This window comes from Acomys minous, assembly GCF_964271855.1.
Source record: "Acomys minous genome assembly, chromosome: 6".
Lineage (NCBI taxonomy): Eukaryota > Metazoa > Chordata > Mammalia > Rodentia > Muridae > Acomys > Acomys minous.
In genome coordinates this window covers 70391735-70409834 of record NC_140487.1, presented here as the reverse complement: position 1 = coordinate 70409834, position 18100 = coordinate 70391735, and the positions used below count along the sequence as shown (strand labels likewise).

The 18100-nt window shown below is 42.2% G+C and overlaps 1 protein-coding gene across 7 annotated transcripts in view; it reads right to left on the bottom strand.

Moving 5' to 3' along the window:
- DGKI (diacylglycerol kinase iota) overlaps positions 1-18100 on the bottom strand; it is a 443272-nt gene that overhangs the window by 221680 nt on the left and 203492 nt on the right. For 5 of the 7 annotated variants that reach the window (XM_084786170.1, XM_084786172.1, XM_084786173.1 and 2 more), the window contains exons 7-8: positions 7931-8002; positions 4016-4132 (exon numbers count right to left, since the gene is read on the bottom strand). In XM_084786170.1, coding sequence (XP_084642296.1) covers positions 4016-4132; positions 7931-8002 — 189 coding nt within the window. The remainder of the gene's footprint in view (positions 1-4015; positions 4133-7930; positions 8003-18100) is intronic. The other 2 variants (XM_084786171.1, XM_084786175.1) reach the window with 1 other exon arrangement.

The window sequence follows — 18100 nt, the reverse complement described above, 5'->3', positions numbered from 1 at the left end:
CAGTTGTAAAGTTTAAACAAGAAAAGGTACGTGAAGCAGTTAGTTTTGCACCCATCCCATGATACGCATCTGCCCACATCTGTTAGGCTCATTACCCAGCAGAAGTCCTCAGTGTACAACCACATCCGAATCATAAGAAAAAAATGAATAAATACGATACAACCGACAGTATTTACTAAGCCTCTTCTGGTTGCGACAGCCGTGCTCGGGCTCTGTCTCGTCACCGCTTCAGTGTGTTAGTTCACTTCCTGTCTAGACCTAATAAATGCAAACACCAGCTGCTTGCAGGGTACGCCAGGGGCCTCATTTCTTGACAGAGCTCAACAATTAAATTCCAAGACGTAGCTCTACAGCATCAGGTGAAGATCTTACACAACTTTCTTAAACGTATCATAAAAGTGTGGGTAATTTGATGATGAAGCACGTTTGGAAAACATGGAATTAGAAATGAGGGACGAGGAACTCAACTCTAATAAGAAGCAGATACTCAAAACAGTTTTTCAACGTAGATGTAGCAAATGTCTCCCGAGCCTCACTAAGACCAATGCACCTGAGGCTTTCTTTACAAAACAACTGTAGTGACTGACTTCCAGTACCTGGGCATGTCTGTGGGAGATCTAAGGAAGTTTACGCTATCAAGAACTGTCAAAGAGCAATACCAAGTAGTCTGGAACTCCCAAGCACACCTCACTATTCCCACAGCTCCCTTCTGTTTGAGTACCAATGTACAATATCACTTCAGTCACAAGGCAGCAGCATCTTGTGTGGACCAGATGGCTAGGAAGGCAGATTTGGGATGACCCACAGACATGACAAGCTAAGACACCTACCCTCATTTATTTACAACAATGCTTGTCCTGCTGGCGTTGGTACTGGGGAGATCAGCAAAGTAGGCTGCTTTGCACGAATACAGAAGCAATGTCCAAAAAAAAAAATGGAAAGTAACGGTGATGAAAGAGTCAAAAAACCTTTCACACTTCTCTGATATTCTAAAACAAAGCCTGCCTGTTCTAGCAAGGGTAGTGATCTCAGTGGCCTGAGTGATCCCCTTACAAGATCAACACCACTCAGACTGCTTTTCCGTCGTCTTTTTATCTCAAAAGCATTTGCCCTCTAGGCATTCTATGAAAGACATCAGAAGAGATAAAGGCCCTTTGGCTTCCTGGAGCAGGTGTCAGGGCAATCTTACCTTGCTACAGAAGTAATCCTACCAACCACCATTATCAGACTTATGACTCCTTCCTGGGCAGTTAAGAAGTCCTTATGGATGAATCATTTAACTGTAAATGAAACTTTAGCTCTTATTCCCCTTGAGAGATATGATCCAGGTTATGGGATCATAAATAACTGGTTATATTAAAAGACCTAAAAATGATACATCACTTCATTATAAGCAAGGAAGTCTCCCCCACAGACACCAGACAACACTGTGACAGGTCACAGGAGACAGAAGCCTAAGCTTTGTTTATCTAAGGGACGCTTGCTTCCTGCTCCAGGTGCCTCACTGCAATAAAAGCGGTTCTGACGCCAGCAAGGAACAAAGAAAACTTGTTCCTGACATTGAGGAGCCTGTCTCAAGAGCTCTGCTGTAACATCAGCTCAAACATGCTAGTTGATCTTCAGAATTCACGCAAGGAAATGGTTTAAGCAAATCTAAGGGCTTGTGTTAGTCAGTGAATGAAATCGGTCACTCCGTTTCAGAGGACCCCAACAATGAAAGATCATCCAGTCATAATGAGACAATTAAGAAAGAAAACAGGAAAAAAAGAAGAAAGAAGAAAGAAAGAAAGAAAGAAAAGCCTCATGCAGGAGTAGGAAGGGTGGACACTGCATTGTCCATCAACAGGGCATAAGAAGCAGTATAGAGACATACCAATAGGGGTATGGACCAGTTGTGAACTATCTACAGGGTGGGAATAAGGTAGAGTGATGCAGGACTACATGTACTGCTAGAGGCATTACTCAAGAATCTAAAACCCAGCAACAACAAAAACAAAACAAAACAAAAACGTAAGCAAGTTCTGAAGAATTCTCTGCAGCACAGCAGCACTCTTCAACAACCCTCACCCATGGACACACTACAGTTCTGTATCAGCTCTAATTGTGCATGCGTGTGCGTGTAAACCGGTAGTAAAAAACATGGGTATGCGATGGGAAAGCCAGGGAAGGTTTCTAAAATTTGATGTTGGTGCAAGGGGACATTTTTATCTGAAGTCCCCTTTGTGCAAGGAGAACTCTTGTATACTACTCATTATTCGTTAAGCCCTGAACTAAAAGACATAAAACTATTAGATCACTTAGAGCCATAAATGTGTCTAAAATGTTAGTTGTAGATTCTGGGAGAGGTAGGTGGGCTTGGATGGGGAGCTGTACGTTGGTCAGGCTAAATGGACAGGTTCTTGATACGACGTGTGGACTTTAGTCTGAAGTAGTGGGGGGGCTTCTTTACAGAAAAGAAATGATGGAGTAAGAACAGTGATTTAGAGGGGACCCCCAGGCGAAGTGTGTGGGATAACAGTCCAGGCAGATAACCCTGACAAGCAAGGATGGTGCTGTTAGGCCGGTTCTGCTACTAAAGACAGAAAGAAAGATGGGGTGGTCACCGATGTTGAGTTCCATAGCCATAAATTCAGGGACTGACAGTAGCACTTGCATTTGTGACCAGACCATGATTGAGAGACCTATAAATTGTGGAGTCCAGAGCATGAGAAGCAAGGTGTTAACAACATGAAGATAGGAAATGTCAGAAACTCCCATAAAAGCATCTAGAAAATGCTTAAAAGAAGGAAGACGGAAGATGGTGGGGGCTGGGGGGCCGTGGGGGTGGAAAAAGTATAGCAGGGTAGAATAGCCAATAACATCCAACTTTGGGACTCTCTATTGTCTGTCTATCTACCATCTATCCGTTTATTCATCTCATCTCTCTCTACATATATATGTATGTGTGTATATACTTATATAAAGGTATATATACACGTGTATTCATAATCTAATATTCTTCTACACATCACATCAAAATAGAAGAGGTCAAGAAACTATTCTCGATTAATAAAACATTTAACGAGCCATGTTCCAGGACAACACTATTTTCAGTATGATGTCTAAGGATGAATGAGTTGATCTCGAACTCCACAAAGATTATACTTCCTAGGGCAACATCAAATGTGTCTGAAACATAATTGTGGACTCTGGAAAAGGAATTCAGCCATACATACACCCGTAATGGAGAGTGGCCTCCTACCATCTTAGACGTTTACTCCTACACACTCAGCAGAGATCTAACTCAGCTCACAGGCCCAGGATATATAATTTTGTACCCAGGGTACCAGTGTCCTGCTTGCTACTCTTTATTCTGCTGCTCTAAGTCCCGCCCACCTTTTAAACAGAAGGATAATCCCTTCAAGGATAATCTCCGCATCCCCAGGAAGTCCCCCCAGACTAACAAAAGGAGATTAGCTTAAACAGGACTCTACTAAGGGCACAGAGTGAGACTAGGTACCAAGATAGCTGATTCAATTAGTGTTAAGAAACGACACTGGCTCTCTCAGCAGGCTTGCATGTAATGGAGGTCATGACTCACAGCCTGCCCTTTAGATTGCCAGAAACCTTAACTAAACTGTGAGGCTTACAAACGTTGGTCTCTGTTGACTCTGCTCAAACTTCAAGGAGAAGAGGACACGCCAGGACACGCTGTACCCTCAACGGTGCTCACTGAAACTCAGGAGACCTGCTCATAGAGAGCCCTTACACATGGATGAGGAGGAAATATCCTTGCTCTGAAACTGGGATTTCATGAGGATATAAGGATGGGAGTCTGGTTCCATGAGAGAAGCCCAGTGAGGTCAAGTGATGGGCCAATGAGACGAGCTCGGTGGCTAAGCACCAGACCATGGGGGATGAACCTGTAAAGGTTGCAGGAGCCCAAGGACTATTGAGGGAGAGATGCAAATCACAGCCGTTAGTTTCTCTCTGCGTTAGGCCAGCAGCAGCAGCAGCAGCAGGATCCTGCAGTTACCTGAGGTTTCTTCACCTTAATGATCCAGGTGGGTGGGACAATAACAGCAGCGTGAGCCCCCAGGGAGCAGGGTTCCTCGATATGATGCAGCATGAAGCAGGTGACCTTATTGTGAAACTGAAGAGAGAAACAGGCTAGTAAGCAATTCTGAGTAAGTGGTAACTCACAGCAAGAAGGGATAAGCGTATGTGTGATGTGTGCACACGCACACACGCACACACATGCACACACACAGTTACACATATACACATAAGCACACATCAAAAGCACAGGCATCTCATCAGCATTCAACCAGGAGCTCAGAGAGAGGAGCGATTCGATCCAGAGTACACAGAGCAGTTGCTACCAGGAGCCTAGCAGGATGAAGCCTGCTAAGGCATTCAAACAATTAAATGGACTCTTTACAGAAGGGTGCTGAGTATTGGGGTGCTCTGCTAGTCTAACTCAACACACACAACTACTTCTAGTAGAAAACGTCAAGGAGAAAATGAAGACAAAAGGAAAGGCGATGCCCACTTCCTCTTGCTTTTTTGTTCTTTACCATAGTTATAAATCCTCTCAAGTAATCACTGCAGTTTAGGGGGCCTACAAGGAAGCAATGGGTCTCTTCTAGAAAGCCGTTAATCTCAGAGGTGACAAAACACAAAGAGGTTGCTTCTACTGGGCTTATCTAGAGCCCTTAGAAATACAGCAGCTCTATTACACTCATAGGCTGGAGGAGCTGGTTCACGACAGCAAGGAAGGAAACATAAACTAAGATCGGCACCACAGTGCCCCAGGGTGAGGGGCTTAGCTAACCGCTCTGTTGTGAGGCTGGCACTGTGACATTTCAATCACCTTTTGACTGTGAGGTGATAGTCATGTGTGGAGATATTTCACTTCTAATAAACATAAAATCAGCTTCTGCAATAATTAAAGGACGTAAGTTATAATCATTATGATTTTTAAATTTAAATTAGTTTGAACTTGTATTATGCTTATTGTAACCAACACAGAATTCACCATTTCCACTGGAGCTATTTAAAACTGAAAGAAACCACTGATAATGACAGTGTTGGGGAGAACAGGCATCAATTAGGACTATCTGAGGAAAATTGGCAAACATAGCCAGTATAATTTTATTCTATGCTATCACAAGGACTTTGTTTTCATTTCTGCATGTTGTCAAGATCCCCTGTGATCCAGTAATTGACTTATATCAATTAAGGATAAAATACTGATGAAATAATTAATAATTCAATGTCACACATTATTTGGAATCTGCAATCAAATTAAACCAAAGGAATGCCACGTCACAAAAATATCATTTGAATGCCTTTTCAAATTGATTGTTATTTAATCAAATTAAACCTCAATACATGCCCATTGATTTCCTACAGTAGCAAAGTCTTCAAACCTTGCTCAAGCAACTCTTTCAATATATACTCGTGGGATCTACAAGTTATAGACTAAGTGGTACACTCAGGATGGTGTATCTTTAAATGTTGGAGCCAAGACATATACATAGGAAACCCAGCTCCTTGGCCCAAGATTTTCCTTCTGCATCATAAGAGGGTCAGGTTTTTTTTTTACATCAAATTTCCTGGAAGGAATTACTTGTACTACTAAAATATATCAAGACTGCAATCTGCATGAATATATTTTGCATATAAGACCTTGCAAAATCAGTTTCCACATTTTCTGGGATATTAAAAGCATGTGAAATTGGCCCACGTTCTACCACAATGGTCAAGTGAAAAGTCACTCTCTGTAGTGACTCAGATGACAGATTAATGCACAGGATATGGATGTTCATTTTAAAGTGCTCCTAATGAATGGACCCTGGACAAGACATCTCACTCCAGGGTCACAGGAGCAGCAGTCTATCAGACCAGACCTGCTGTTGTGCTGTGCCACCAGTAGGCTCTTAACAGCAGAAAAACCAGCAGCACAGGCAGCATTAGGGGCTGGTTGACACTTAGTCCCCGAGGGACATTCTGCCCCTGTAACGCAGAGTTTCACTAGAAGTAGGTTGGCCTTGTACTTGTGAACATGCTTTTTAAACAGAAGCACACAAGTTACCTGTGTGACACCTGGGATGAAATGGAAATGCCAAGAAATACAAAACATGGTATGATGGTGGCGCAGCAAACACTGAACTTTCCAGACCCATGAGTGAGTTCGTACCTAATAACTGGAGCCTCTTGACAAATGAAGGCCCTGGGGGAAGTGATGGTACTGTTAGGCTGAGTCTTACAGACTTGCTATGATGCCAAGAGTTTGGCCCACAAAAATGTCAACTGCAATTTTTTGAAACAACATCTGTTCCAGGCCCTTTGCTAGTTTGTAGACTTGTGAACCTTTAATCTAGCTAACACAACACAAATTATTCCTTTCTGGTCTTCTTTATAGTAAGTGGATGATATATATTTCTATCTACACAGACACTCAGAAAAGTAGATGGAAAGTTGATTTGCTAGTGAAGGCATATAATCCCAGCATTCAAGTGGCCGAGGCAGGAGAATCACAAATACAAGGATAGCACATTATACATAGCAAGACTCTATCTTTAAAAAAAAAAAAAAAAAACAAAGAATAAATAGACTTGAAAGATGAGAAGAGGGTTAGCAAACTGTTTCTGTAAAGCTCAGAGTGTTGGAAATACTGAAGTTATCACTGAGGTGTTAATAAAGTTACACATAATTCAGGAATGACTGGGTATGGCTATGTTACAATTACTATAAATAAAAATAGATGGCGGCCATATTCATCCCTGGATGCTATAGTTTGACAACTGTGTTGGAGTGAGATAAAAATAAATAAATAAATAAGCACAGAGGAAAGCAAATAAGAAAGTGCAGCATCTGTTTTTGACAGAGGGGTCAAGTACTTTTAAGAGCAGATAAGATAGAAGACAGAAGGTTTAGAAGAAGAGGAGGAGGTAGAGAAGGAGGAGAAGAAAAAGAAGGAGAAAAGAAGAGGAGGAGGAGGAAATAGGACTTTACCTTGGGATCTTAATGAGCATATATGATCAAATATAAGGAAGGGCTATATTTTAGCGGGCACATGGGTAGCTACAAAAGAACATGCAGACCTAAAGAACAACACGAGAGGCATTCATTCTTCTCAGCCCAATAACAAAGCCACCCACATCAAGACCAGGGGACCGAAGATGCCTGCACCCCTGTGTTGCCGAGTTCACTTCAGGCTCCTCATGTTGTGTAGAGTATGAGGAGGAACCCTTAGAAGTCTAGTGGACAGGGAAGGCATGTGGGTGGGCTAGGGAGAAGGAGCACTAGATTCTAGCCCCAGGGTGAACCAAGGAGGGTTTCCAGTCTTTTATCCCAGACTTCAGGTGGTATGACAAAAGTATTTTTTTTCTGTTTTTTTTCCCCTACTTATATTTACTTTTATTCTATATTTTTACTCTCTTTCTTCTTTTAAGAATGTTATCTGTACTCAGATAATCAAGTTTACCCCTTATCAAGTCTCTGAGGGAGTTGAAGACCAGGTAGCTTTGTTTTACAATGAAGCTTAATTGTTTAGGGGTTAAGATGTTTTTAAGTCTAGATAGGAGTTCTAAGTTGATAATGACAAGATGTGATGGAGACTGGTTTACATTCAGAAATTTAGATGCACCAGATGGGAAAAATGTCTCCTTCAAGGCTGTCAAATACAAATAGCCAAAACACTAAGAATGTAACATTTATATAATTCCTGATTGTGTCACAGTTCTTCTTGCCATACGTAATCTATTGTATGTATGTGTAATAATATAAATGTATACGTACAAAAATAAAATAATTTAAAAAAAAAAGAGTGTTATCTGGGAAGTTTGAATAGGTAAAACTCCACCTGGAGTCAGAAACCCAAGCACTGGCCTGGCCAGTCACGGCCACACATGAGCCCACGTCGCTTACTTCAGCCCCGACTTACCGCCTGCTTGCACCAAGAGCAGCTGATGGCCACGATCTCTTTACTGTGGAAGGAGAACTTTTGCTGGAAGCCCTGAGACAGTAGGACAAGAGACAGAGAGTTTAAAACCTCTTTCATTAGAGCCCATAGTTGCCCTCCTGGGGTTCACTGAAGTGAGAGGCCGGAACTGTCATCCATTGCTATGGAAACCAGTACTGCAAGTGCCACATAGCACTACCCTCTCCACCTTCTGACATGCATTGATTCTCTACTTCTGAGCCATCTGGAGCGTGAGACAAAGGCGGCAGTGGTGTCTTCCCACACCGTAAGCTTCTCTAAGCCAGCCACACAGAAACAGGGGATTTTCCTTTAAAAAGGTGTCATATATAACGTATGTTCACATATATTGTAAACTATATATTATGAACTGTATATGTTTTAATTAAAAGAAAGACATTGCTTCCCCTGGTCATATACTATAGATGTTTTCTATCTGAGAACAACCCAGGAAAAGAGAAATTAAATATCAGAGGCAGTAGCTAGATGTCAGGGTCCTTAGATCAGTGGTTCTCAACCTTCCCAGTGATTCAACCTTTTAATCCAGTTCCTCATGTTGTGGTGACCACCAACCACAAAATTATTTTCATTGCCACCTCATAACTGCAATTAGGAATCATAATGTAATTTCTATATGGGATATGTGACACGCCCCCCCCAAAGGGTCGCAACCCACAGGTTGAGAACGGCTGCCTTCGATGACCCAGCAAACTGACTCTCCCATCAGGAAGGGTCATCCCGCACAGGAAGTATACAGTAATGCCTAAAGAATCTTCTCTCTGGTTTATCCATTTTACTTTGCCTGTGTAGTTTCCCTGTCAAGTCTAAAAGACGCAATTTTGCGATAGACTTCCGCATCTTCTGGCCCTTACAATCGCTCTGCAACCTCTTTCAAGATGTTCTCTGAGCCATAAGTTTAGGGGGTGTACTTTATGTGTATCGTTTGGAGCTGGGCACCCCACAGTGAATTGTTCTCAGCGTTCTGACTAGTTGTGGCTTTCTGTGGTAGTCTTCATGGATTGTGAAAAGAAGTGTCTTTGATAGAGATGACAGCTACCCTTATCCACGTACATAAGAATCAGTATCTAGAACACACTTAGGGATTATCACAGTTTAGGAAGTGGCGGTAGTAGACTCTCCTACGAGACGTCTGGCCTCACTAGTCCCAGCTAATTGGTTAGGTTCCCAGTAGCAGGCATGATTTCCCACCTCCTTAGTTGGCCTTATGTCCCATTTAGGTAGCTGTTGGTGACCACCAAGACGGAAGTGCCACTATTGCACCTTTATAGATACGCTTCTGTGCTGGTCCTTGCTGTGGTTCATAGATGTCACAGCTGAGCAGGACCAGTGAGTGCTCTTTTCCTTAGGCCACTTGAGTAGCACCACAAAAGCTAATCCTCAGGGAGGAAGTTTTGAGTCAGACCCAGCTCAGTTCCTCTGTGCTTTGTGTCTCAAGTGCTCAGTGTCTCCAGCAATGGGGACTTACCTTCAACTTCTAGAAATAAACTAAGCGCAAGAGAAATCGCCTATATTGGCAGTCTTTTAGATATCCATGACCAACGACTCTAAAGGAGATTTCTCATGCCTGACACTGGGGATTTTGCTAGATTCTCTATGGCTTTTGGGTGGAACATTATCATCACAAGTGGCATAATTTCATTTAAACTCTGTATGTGTATGCATGTGTACACATAGACTTATATATATATATATATTACATGTAAATTTAAATAAATATAAAATAACATAATAATTCCTTACGGCTTTTTCAAGCATCTTTAGTATTATTGCATTACTATTATTCCCTCCTCCCTCACTCTCCTATACTGACCTCCCTTCCCCACCCAATTAAAGCCCTTCCCACAGAGGCGATCAAAGGGAGAAAAAGAAAAAATGGAAACATGCCTTCCTTATTTGGATTTGTAAGACTCTCTTGGCTTTGTAATTACTTCTCCATAAAAATCAACAAGAGGTATTTTTACTCACTGTTCAGCGAAGAGTTAACTACCCTTTGAGAGCCTCCTCTCCTTCAGAAAGGTGCTTGCAAAACTGGCTCGGGGCTAGAATCTGGTATCTTACCCTTTGAGAGGCTTTGTTCACTTCCCAGAACAACATGAATGGCTCCTGGCTAGTACTGTCCGAACCTCTGCTTTCCTCCCTGGAGTCTAGTATTTTGTTCTGTGTTGTGCAAAACATACTTAGGCAAACAAGCCTCAGTGAAAGTCCTGGGCAGAGTCTTAGTGAGACAGGTAAATAATATTTATACATGTTTCCCAGCTTACTGCTGGAGGAACTTAGCATATGCTACAGGACTCCAAGGGAAGCTGGTGGTAACTGGTTTCTTCCAGGCTTATTCTGTTTCTTGTTTCGCTGACCTTGCTTTGTGTCTTTGTATTGTCATAAACCGTAAACAGGATTTCTATATGCTGCCTTCTGCAAGCTCCCTTGTAAAGCACAGCACCTCAGGTGACCTTCAGGGCCCCTGACATGGCCTCTCTAGCTATGTCTTGCTAAGCCTCTTTCTGTCAACAGCAATGGCTTTTCCCTGGGGCACTATCGCTTCGGTGTCACACATGAACTGAAATACTGGGTCAGCTTGGACATCCACATACCCACGGCAATCACCAGCCCACCTCCAGGGACGAAGTGTCAAAACCCTGACAGGAATATTATTGAGAGACTACAAAATCTAACAGGCTAGAAGATGAGGTGTGCAAGGCTTTTCAAAAATATCAAACTGCTCAATATGTCGCAAAGAGGCCAAAATGGCTTTATGTTACAGCCACTCAGAAACTTCATTCAAGTGACCTTTGAGGGAACAAATGAGAAACAGACGGCACATTTCTTCAGAGTTGGGACAACAGTTAGTGATATTCTCTGATCATAGCAGCAAGTGTGTAAGGGATAGTGTGATGGAGCTAGGATGGAGTGGGACAGCACACATGAATTTCTCAGACCCTGGACCCCATGCCCGTCCAAGTATCCTGGTGTGTCCCCTGCTCACTGCACAAGTGACACTGTGCTTGTGTTATGACTTGTCTCTGTATCAACAGGCCTTCCCCACATATTCTTTACTGTCACGAAGTAAGCTGGTGTCCTTTTACTGGGTGCCTCCTGATCAAAGGCTTCAATGACATCTCTTTTCTCAAAGGCATTTAACACCACCCACAATCTTCCCAATCAACTTTGGATTGTGTGAGTGTGTGTGTGTGTGTGTGTGTGTGTGTGTGTGTGTGTGTGTGTGTGTGTTCGTCAGTCATTCTCTATTTTGTCTTCTGGGGCAGGGTCTCTCACTTAACCTGGCACTTGCTAATTCAGCTAGTGGAGCTAGCTACTTCCGCCTAGGGATCACTCCTCTCTGCCTCCCCAGAGTTGGGATTACAAGCAGTCAGTCAAAAGTCACCCAACCACCCAGTGTTTATGTGGATGCTGAGGTTCCAAACTCTGGTCTTCACAGTTGCCTAGCAAGCACTGTATCCACTTAGCCATCTCCCTTTTCCCCTGATCAACGCTTTCACATTAATATTCTACTACTATTGTAAACACATCTACGAAGTGAGATTAGACCTAATTTTATTCCACATCATGCTTTCTTCTTTTAAGTTTACAAGTCTAGGCCCACCCTCTTTATTCTCAGCCAACTACCTAGAAAGCTGTCATCATTCTGTATACACTATCTGCATTTCAAATCCATGACAAAGTCTAAGAAGCCTTCTCAAATCACCCCGATTTGCATAATCTCTCCATTGGCTGTGTTCTACATCATCTGCACCTCACGCCGGCCACCATTTCACTGTCTTGACTTATTGGTGGTTTGATATGCTTGTCTCTTTCCAGTGCAACTGTCAGGTCCTGAGGTAGGACACCCTATATAGCTCTTAGAAACTTAGAATAGTTCTTTAAATATAATGGGCACAGTGTACATGTTTCATTATTAACTGAATGAGAAAGTTGCTGTTCCCACATCTCAATTCAGCCATAAACATATTGCTCACCAAGTTTTAAACATCTTACCCAAAGATATCTGAAACTATGCCTCCTCACAGTGCCCCCGCCTAGGCAGATAACCAGCCCCTACAGATACTGCAAACAGGCTGGCTGGACTTCTAAATTTCACTTTTTTTGTTTTGTTTTGTTTTTTGAGACAGTGTTTGTATGTGTAACCCTGACAGGTCCTGGACTCGCTTTGTAGACCAGGTTGGACTCAAACTCACAGAGATCCTCCTGCCTCTGCCTTCCCAAGTGCTGGAATTATAGGCATAAACCACCACCAAATTTCACTCTTATGTGCTCAATATTGCAATGTTGTTTGTGAGATAGCAATAGGGTAAAATGTGTGGCCCCACAGCAAGTGTAGCCTCATTGAGAGGTCTGATAAATCTTATGACCCAAGTACCAGTCCCTCAGTTCATAAATAGCAGACAGTTGTACATTAAATAGAAGCAGAGGGGTGGGAAAGCTGAGAACAGTTCTTGCATCTTCTTATTGCCTAAGTGACTTTAGGCAAATCATAGACTTCTATCTTCTCTCAGAATCCCAAAATGGCAACAATTCAAAATCTCCTCCAATGCTAATGAGCATCGAATGACACAATATATTGAGGAGGTTGTAATAATATCACCTACACACATATGTGGGGTGTCTATGTGAATACATGATAAAGTACTTTTACTGCTAAAATCTATCAGGGGGTGCTCCTCTACCTCTCCCCAAGAAAGCCTTCTTTCTAAGATAAGACTGGGTGCTGCTCTATTCACTGATAAACTTGAACGTGTTCAGTTGCACCCTCCATTGTATTGCATATTAGCCTTCCGGCTTCAAGAAGAAAACAAGTACACTCTCCAGTGATGCTGACAGCCAGACAGATACCCCAAACAAACAAGGCCAGGCACAACTAGGGCACTGAGCATAATGGGTATGTAGAACTGTGACAGGTCCCTGGGAAATGAACCTCCCGATAAGCAGGTTGGTGCTTTATTTCGGATTCTATTCTAGCAGAGGCACAGAGACCACGGCTTGGGGGTGATTATCTAACAATTGGACATCAACAGGACTAGTTCCAGCCTTTGTGGGCCAAGTTCCCATATACTACTTGCTATGGAGAGACTTGGCCAGTCTCTTGAGCATAATAAAAGAAAAAAAAAGCCAAATCCTAATCACTCAGGCTTAATTCTGTTCTGGATCTGCTATTATGGCACAGACAGATTCCCTGACTGAATTTCAAATGACTCTGTGGTTTTTCAGAGGAAAATAAGGACATGAGCCCAGATGCTTTGGACCCAACTGACTCCAGACTTAAAAATATCAACAAAATGACTCTGTTGGTTCTTTAGAGATTTTTTTTTTCAATCAAATTGAGCCTTTGGAATCAAGTTGAAATAGGACTTATTCTGAGTGACTTTAAAGGTGGTTGCCTCTCTCTTCTACCATCTTTGGCACGTAAGAAATGACACTCAGTTTCACAGCCTTAGCTGGAACTACAGAAGGGAGCCCCATGTGAAATGGGTTGCATTTATTTCATAGATTTTGTGTTTAACTGAGGCAAGCATTAGAGAATCTCTTGGCTCCAGGCCACTTTCTTGTTTGATTTGATCCAATGCAAGAGTAGATATTCTACATGCCTCGAAAACTTTATAAAAAAAAAAAACAGCAAAATAACTCTCTCCAATGTCCACCACTCATGGAATGGTAAAAAGCTCAAATCCAAGGAAATTATAAAATAAGACTCAAATGATTTGCCCCAATAGATTTGTCTTTAAAGAGAGAACTTCATGTAGTTTTATTCAAATACTTTCTAAGTCTTGATTTAACACTAGTATCTCTGAAATACTTATAGTAAGAGAGATACAAAGCTCATGGTTACTCTAACACTAACCCTTACCCATGAAGCCTAGTCCATGACACAATCTGCAGATTGTGAGCACTCTGTTCAGTAATGACCAAACTGTGTAAGACTTAAGTGCTGAGATTATTCTTATCCTAGAATTCCAAGCTTTCTTAAGTGGAAACATTTTTCTATCAATGCAACAGGCTAAAATTATGATAATGTTCCTCAGTGGAAATTCATTTCTATCTCTGATTGACTCATAATTGATACCTTTTCTTGTGAAAAATATTTTATCCTGATAATGTTTTTTTTTAAACTTCTCTTGAATTCCAAGGCAGAAAGCGGTGGATTAAAATAGTTTAAACTTTATGCTGTAAAGTAGGAGTGATATTAACATAGTTATTAATGAGAAATCAGAACAGCATGAACAGAGTCATGTAACTGATGATCACACTACTACCCTTATCTATCAAGTTAAAGAAAATACCCTTCCACTAGTGGAACTAAATACAATTTATTTTTGTGTGACCCCTAACTCTTTATGTACATATAATATATATGTTGATACATACACATTGTGTGTGTGTGTGTGTGTGTGTGTGTGTGTGTGTGTGTGTGTGTGTGTAGAGACAACTGGGAAAGACTTTAAAATTCTCTGAAATTAGTCAGGCTCTGTTCCTCCTGGATTCATAGTTGTGTAGTAGGGGTGAGTCAGACATGTTGCCAAAGTTCTGACTTTGTTTTGGGGTTGCACTGTGTCTAATCTTCGAGAAGGCATGTGAAGGTATCTTAGAGGCTGTATGCACCTCAAAAGGCCTGGCTACAGAATGCCTATAAGCAGGAGGAGCAGAGTGGGAGAACTTGAGTCTGGAGGGTACAGGATAAAGAGGGGCCAGACTCAGATGCTTAGAGAGCTTCTATAGGAGGGAAAATTCTTCTATAACAGAACATGTTAGTTTTGCTATGCTATGTTAGTTTAGTTTGATAGCCAGCTTTGTTTGTTAGTTTGATAGTTTTGCTATGGTAATGTTAGTTATAACATAACCCAGGTTATGCCACACATATTCTACATAATTGTTGAACCAATAATAGGTGAATTATCAGGAACCCCGGAAAACAATTCTAACACTAACTCTCTAATGAGAACTTGAACAAAGGGGTGACCCATGCTATGTACTGTAGAGGTGGCTGAGTTGAAGTACCAGAGGCAGAAGCAATTGAAACCTCACAGAAACCGCCAGCTAGAGACCACACTGTATACAGCACCAAAGCCCAGTGGACCAGGGGCTACATCATTGACCAAAGCTATATTATCTGTGCTGCTGAGAAAGTCATCATTGTGCCAAGAGGCTCACAGGCAGAACTTCTTTGAAGCTTAGTCCTGATGGGAAGAAATGCCTCACAGAGTGAAAAGTAATAGGAACCCGAATTACAGAATTGCAAAGCCATGGGGATGACATGACAGCACTCAGCCATCAAAGCACAATGCTTTACTTGCCGTGGACTGATGCTGCAAAGGAAAGTGGCCTGGAGAGAATACATAGCCAGTTAGTATGCACACCGTGTACTGAGCTACTGATAAAAGAGATATTACTCAGTCAACAGAATCAAAAATAAAGAGCGTGGAGCAAGGATGACAAGAATGGGGAGTGGGCAGATGGAGTCACAATCTTTTGTCCTGTCCTTGTCAATTGTCAAAGTTGGAACCCATGCATTGAAGGAGCAGGCAGGATCCCTGGGACCACAGCAAGGTCCATGGTAGTATTTCACTGCCTCTAATTAAGAGGACATGTGGCCATAATGTAGGTAGTTTAAAACCGAGGGGAGAGAAGTCTCCAAATAATTTGAAGAAAATTGGTAAAGTGTTCATGTTAACACATCTATCCTGATAGTGAGGCACCGTCACTGTTCTCTAGTGTCGACAGCAAGATTGTAAGAGGCCCAGGTTTTATTCGGTTCTATTTTGTTGTTGTTTTAGAAGATGTAAGATTCTGAGTTCTGTCTCATGGAAAGAGAGAGGGTGAAAGGAGAGAACTAAAGGAAAGGAAGAAAATGAAAGGAAGGGAAAGGAGAGAGAAAAAGAAAGGTGTTAAGAGGAAAAGGAAATAAGAAGAAAGAGCAGAGGGGAGAATACAGAGGTGAATGAAGGAGAAAAGAGGATGAAAAGGCGAGTCCATCCTGGACTAAGGCTGATCTGCCCACTGGTTCTGCCTGGCCTTTAAATATATAATAAACAAGGGTACACTGATAGCTGGCAGATCCCAACACTGTTTTCTGGGCCCCGTGTAGAAGGACCAGCCCAGCAACAACGCCCAAGTGAGCCTCATGTAATCCTGCCAGCCCCACACAAATCAAAACTATGTATTCTCAAAAGCTACAATGATTAGCCTTGAGAGCTATGACACCAGAATTGTTTTACGAATTTATTTATTTTCCTCTGTGGGTCATATGTGTGTTTGTATGCGATTGGTGTGTGTGTGTGTGTGTGTGTGTGTGTGTGTGTGTGTGTGTATGTGTGTGTGTGTAGAAGCAGAGGTGTACACCCCTACATGTTCCCACCACTTCAGGCCCTACAAAAACCAAGATGCTACTGAAGAAAATGCTAAACTATCATGAATTCATCCAGCATGCTGATGATAGCAGCCAAGTTCAGGATTGCTCAGCATTTAATATATGACTATTGATTTGTTGGATAAATTCTTTTCCAGCCCTCTCTGAAAAGAAATTTTGAAAACTATTTTGCCCTCATGTGTAGGGTTAGCAATATATTTTTTTCTAGCTTGTAATTCCCTTGGATGCAATCCAGGTACAGTGACAAGTACTGAACCAAAGAACACTCTACCCATCACTTGTTCTGTCATATCAGCGACATCATGTTAAAGGGAATGAGCAGGAAATGCCAGATGCATTGAAGGCCTGAGAGAGAGAGAGAGAAAGAGAGAGAGAGAGAGAGAGAGAGAGAAAGAGAGAGAGAGAGAGCGCTGGTAGGCAGGCAAACCCTACAAGCAATCAGAGATGTTCATGTTATTGAAGCTATTTCATTCAGGGACCCAAGGCATGTTAAAATATTCTCCCCAATACAAAGAGCACATTAGTGCATTTCAACATTTTTGTCAACTTCTTTGGTTTGTAGAGACAGTGTATTCCACACTCAAGAATACTGACTGTCATCATCCACCTGGTGGATGATATTAAGTATTTCTAGCTTACGGTGGAATCCAAACCAGGAAAGAGCTTTGCCACGGGCCCTTTCAGCAATAACAGCAGCCCTGCCACTCCACATATTTAGAGTGACAGAGGAGGAGAAATGAACCTTGTGACACACACACACACACACAAATTACTACACAGACTCTTGGATTCCAAAACAAATATGTGTCCTCTGCAGGAAAAAAAAAAAACCTGTACGCCCTGCAAAAGCAGATAATGTTATGCTGTTATGCTTTGGTGCAGGAATTCCCGGCTAGGAGTAGCCAGGTGTTGTGAGCTGGGTTCTGACCGTAACAAGTGGAACTAGCTGAGCTCTGGTATGAGTAGGACAAAGGATCCACCAGGTCATGTCTCAGAAGCCCCATGTCATCTCTTGTCACAGAGTCAAGTTTTTCACTACATGAATGAATGTATACAAGACTTTCCCATCCACCTGGAGGAGGTGGGAGCATCTGAGGTTGGGACATGGTGGGTCAACTTGGTGTGTAAGTTCAGGACAAAAGTGGACGCGGGGGCTGCACAAGATCTTCTCAGTGTCCTCCAGAGACACAGTGAGGAGTCTTCACTATGGGCATAAATTCAGCTGGAACAACTGACTCATGCTCACTGGATAAAAGGATAGCGGCCTGGCATTACAATATAGTATGACTTACAGTGATACTGAAGGGCTTGGCTAGTTCGTCAGGCACAGAGGAAAAATAACAAGAGGTCTGGAGAGAGTATTGTGGGTAAATAAATAAATGAACATAAAAACCATGAAGATCGTTGTATTGTGTGTTACTAACCACCAGAGAGAATTCACCTTGTAAGAACTAAAAACATAGCTATAACTCTTGGGGCCACGGTCTGCTGTTGCTAGCACCAATTAGTTCCGAGTGGATCACCTTCGGTAGCAGTGAGAGATGCTATACTCAGGTCCAACAATGTTGGCATTGTCTCACCAAAAACTACTACTACTACTAGCTACTGTCACTGCTGAATGTTACCTGCCGGTAAGAGACACCAACTCTGAGCACCCATTGTGGCATCATCTCTCAGACAGAGCCACCAGTTAGTTAGAAGAAAACTGATGAGCCCGAAGCCTGTGTTAGAAAGGG